We start from the raw sequence: 4655 nt of genomic DNA, 5'->3' as shown, positions 1-4655 counted from the left end.
TACACATTACAGTACATGTGCCATAGTATGTGTTGAATAAATGAGAAAATGAAGAATCCTGGAAGGGTGGAAAGCACCAGGGTTCTATCACAGCACATAACAGGGACATCCTTCATAGACCAGGAGGTAAGAAATTTTTCCTAGAAAATATAATATCTAAGTTGGGAGAAGCCCTTCCAGCTTAACAAAACAGCATATACAAATGCATAAGGAAGAGTAGTATATTCAGGAAAGAAGAAGAAATTCACCATGGTCATTTCACAGCTTTGACCGTGTCAGAAATGGCTTCAGAATTTCTACATTAGAGGGATGTAGGGGGTGACAGTATGGTTGAAGGAGGGGCTAGAGAAGTTCTCTCGAAGTTGCGCAGCATAGCAAGCACACTGCTCTCCTTAGGTTATATTTTCTCTATTAGGATGCCATTTGTGGGGAGGCTAATGAAGATTACTGGAAAGCAAGCCTACCCAATAATCATTCCCTGACACCATCAGTGGGGAGAAATAGCAGAAGTATGAGGAAAGAATTGAGGGGGTTAAAATAGTTTTTGTTTTGTTTTTTTTTGTGTGTGTGTGTGTGTGGTTTTTTTGTTTTGTTTTGTTTTGTTTTGTTTTTTGTGATGGGTTGCTTTTGGTGAAGTTACTCTTTTTGCTTTCTCTTCACCCTAGATTGGAAGATATCCTCTCTCATCTGGAACCTTTTCTAAACAGAAAGACAGCTATACCTCCTTCATAACTTTCTCCTTCATAACCTTACCCAAGGAGACAAGTGTTAAGTTTAGTGTGTTTCCTGTAACAGTAAGAACTGACTCCTTGCCCTCCTCTTTTGTGTCCTGTTTCCCTCGGCTCCCCCTTCCTTCACAGCAAATGTCTTCAAACAAACCCTCTGCCTTAACCGATTGCTTTGTGGAAATAAGTCCATGCACCAGTGTGACTAAAAACAGGAATGGAGGTCCAAGAAGAAAGGAATATTTTTTGTGATCCAGTCTTCAGAGTTCACTATCAAATTATTCACAATCAGAAACAAAACAGAGGAAGGAATTTACAAGGAATTACATCAAGGCAATAGGAGGGAGCCATGTGGGCTAGGGTTCCCATTCCTGAGGTCCTGAGGGGACAGGGACACAGCGAGGGTGTCAGCAGGGAGGAGGGGAGGGAAGATCTGGACCTCCACTTCATTAATAATAAACATCTACTGTCTGTATAGTTTTTTAAAAAAAGAAAGTAAATGATGCTTGCTATTTCAGTTTAATACAGCGGAGAAACATTTTTTAATACTCTTCCCTTGCTTAGAATGATTGTATGAATCTGTGAAAGATAAAAAATCTAGTGGTTATGAGGGATGACTTTGGAGCTAGACAACAGGATTTTGAATTCTGTCTTTAGCATTTATCGTCTCTGTGACTTTGTGAAAATTACTTAAATTTTTGACTGTTTCCTCTCCCTTGAAAATTAGGAGTAAAGACTGTTATCTAGAGGAAGAGTAAGATTAAAGGAGTTAATACATTCAACCGTGCAATATGCTTACAACAAAGTGCAATAGAAATTAGCCATTAGCAGTTCAGTCACATATGGGAGTCTCACTGCCAAAAATTAATATGGAAGACCTGGATATTCTTCCAAATATCAAATACAAAAATTGAGAAAAAGTAAGCACACATTAATAAGTTCTTATAAAATGATGTGAACTTACGTAGAAAAACACAAAATATGAATCTAAGAGGTAAATGATAAAGAAAGAACAGAGAAAATAAAGCATTGAAAAATTACAGAAATTAGGAAGAAAAGTAAGTGACTTACAGGAGGACAGATTCTTGGATATCCAGGTAAGAGTCTGGATCAGATTATTTCTTAAATCAAGAAATGTTCACATCCTATCAATTATGATCCCAAACTCCAATGTCTTGCCCTAAAATTAAAAAAAAAAAAAAAAACCTAAAATGGTATTTTTTTCCTTCTGAGCCAGTCAAGAGAGTTAAAGTTATAATTCGTTGAACATATACTTAATATTGTTATATTATAAATATGTATTATATATTTTCTTATAGTGTATTTTATTATATTGTATATAATTTTATTTTTTCTTAAGAGAGAGAAAGCACGTGAGGGGAGGGGTGGCGGGAGGCAAGAGAGGGAGAGAGAAAATCTCTAGCAGGCTCCACATCCACCACAGAACCCAATGTGGGGCTCAATCTCACAACTCTGAGACTAGGACCTGCGTGAAAAATCAAGAGTTGGATGCTTAGCTGAGCCACTCGGGAACCCCTATATTGTATATAATTTTACATGACATGCTGGAACCATCACTATCCATGCTACTTTATAGATGTCATCTAATTTAATACTCACAACAAACTGCCAAAGCTTCCCGGCCTTCTACCCCCAATTTTACTAGCTGAGCCTAGTAGCTGAGCCCAAAAAAGTTAAATAATTTAAAATAGTCATACTGAGGATAAATGTCATGGTACTGAATATGTATGATATTTCAAGTTACATCCAGATTTATTAGAATGCAGTTATGTTTCAAAATATTCACTAATAAGGGGAATCTTATGTATCTACATTTGAAAGCACTTTGTCCCTAAATTTTATTCATTAGAGGCCTGAAACTTTCCAGCACAATTCTCAGCTTTCACTGCTGTGAGCCTCAGTAGCAATTGATCTCTCAGTTCCTGTTTCATCGTTAATAATATTGATAAAATATTCCCATCCTTACTGATTCCAGAGGGTAAGAATAAAAAAAAGTGACAGAAGTGAAAGTTATTGGATAAATCTATAACAGAAATTTTTATTTCCTGAGTCATATCCTTTTCTCAACTTTTAAGGTGAGACATTGACATATGAAGATGGAGAATTACTCAGCTGTGACTGAATTCTTTCTGGTGGGACTTTCCCAATACCCAGAGCTCCAGCTTTTTCTGTTTATGCTCTGCCTCATCATGTATGTGATAATTCTGCTGGGAAATAGCCTCCTCATCATCATCAGCATACTGGATTCTCGCCTCCACACCCCCATGTACTTCTTCCTTGGGAATCTCTCATTCCTGGACATTTGTTATACATCATCGTCTATTCCTCCAATGCTCATCATGTTTAGGTCTGAGACAAAATCTATCTCCTTCATTGGCTGTGCTCTGCAGATGGTTGCCTCCCTTGGGTTGGGCTCTACTGAGTGTGTCCTCCTGGCTGTGATGGCCTATGATCGGTATGTGGCCATCTGCAACCCACTGAGGTATCCCATCGTCATGAACAGGGTGCTTTATGTGCACATGGCTGTGTGGTCCTGGATCATAGGCTGTTTGAACTCCCTAGTGCAAACAGCCCTGACAATGGTTTTGCCTTTCTGTGGGAATAATGTCATCGACCATCTTACCTGTGAGATCCTGGCCCTTCTTAAACTCATATGTTCAGATATCTCCATGAATGTGCTTATCATGACAGTGGCAAGTATTGTTTTATTGGTGCTTCCTCTATTGTTAATTTTCATCTCCTATGTTTTTATCCTCTCTTCCATCCTGAGAATTAATTCTGCTGAGGGGAGAAAGAAAGCTTTTTCTACCTGCTCAGCCCACCTGACTGTGGTTATCTTGTTCTATGGTTCAGCCCTTTTTATGTACATGAAGCCCAAGTCAAAGGACACAAAAGCATCTGATGAAATCATCGGGCTGTCTTATGGAGTGGTAACCCCAATGTTGAACCCCATCATTTACAGCTTGAGAAATAAGGAGGTGAAAGAGGCTGTGAAGAAAGTCCTGAGCAGACACTTGCATCTATGGAAAATATAAAAAGTCTTAAGGCATGTGATATCCTCAGATATCATATGAGACCAGATCAGATCTTGTGTGTTCACAGATGAAGTCACAGAATCCAGTGTTGAAAGAATTTATTTGTCCTAAGTCCAAATACAGGACTTACATTCTTTTCAACACAGAATTCTGATGTAAGCCTTCTGAATAGTGTCTAGTCGGCAATTTCTAATTATATGCAGTTTTGCCAGTTGGTTCCATATAGGGCAATGGCTTTTCTTCAAGATAAATCTCTCTTCTCTCTTCTCTCTCTGTTTTTCCCTCTCTTCTCTTCCTCATTTCCTCCTCCTCCTTTTCCTTTCCTCTTCTCCATCTACTTTATTTCTCTACTTTTCTTCTCTTTTCCTGCTTTCCTTTCTCAGTCAGTTTGACCTGAACATGTATTATTTTGTTGTCTAGCATCCCCTATTCTGGTAAAAGAATGCACTTCTTTTGACATTCAACAGTGCCACCCTCTGGGTCCATGTGTGCTGGGTGGGGCTGACCCTACCCTCTGGAAATAGTGGTATGGCTTGAAACAAAAGCAAATCCGTCTAGTTATAGTGATTCATTCAGCATAGCAAGTGAGTTCAGCCAGGTTAATCAAACTCAATCCAAGAATGCTGTCTCACTCTAAGAAAAGAGGCACTCTTCCCTGCTAAGGTATCCAGAGTGGTAAATGTGAGCCTGGGCCAATCTCTGTCAATAAGAGTAGAGAGCCTATCTGAGAAACAAAGAGGTATTGAGAGAAGGAGAGAGAATGTGTGTGAGTGATCCTGCTATTTTAAGTCCTTGATCCAGGTGTACCTAAAATCAGTTCACAATTATTCTTTTTAGTTACATGAATCAATAAATTACCTTTTTATTTAAAAAA

General features: G+C 38.6%; 1 protein-coding gene across 1 annotated transcript; it reads left to right on the top strand.

The window, feature by feature from the left end:
- The first annotated feature begins 2836 nt into the window (after positions 1–2836).
- Positions 2837–3781, top strand: LOC112923005 (olfactory receptor 13D1). The gene has a single exon (XM_026002704.2). The coding sequence runs from the start codon at positions 2837–2839 to the stop codon at positions 3779–3781; it is 945 nt and encodes a 314-aa protein (XP_025858489.2).
- The last annotated feature ends 874 nt before the right edge of the window (positions 3782–4655 follow it).

Source organism: Vulpes vulpes, chromosome 12 (assembly GCF_048418805.1).
Source record: "Vulpes vulpes isolate BD-2025 chromosome 12, VulVul3, whole genome shotgun sequence".
Taxonomy (NCBI): domain Eukaryota; kingdom Metazoa; phylum Chordata; class Mammalia; order Carnivora; family Canidae; genus Vulpes; species Vulpes vulpes.
Note: the sequence above shows the minus strand (reverse complement) of the source record. Positions and strands in the feature narration are given on the sequence as shown.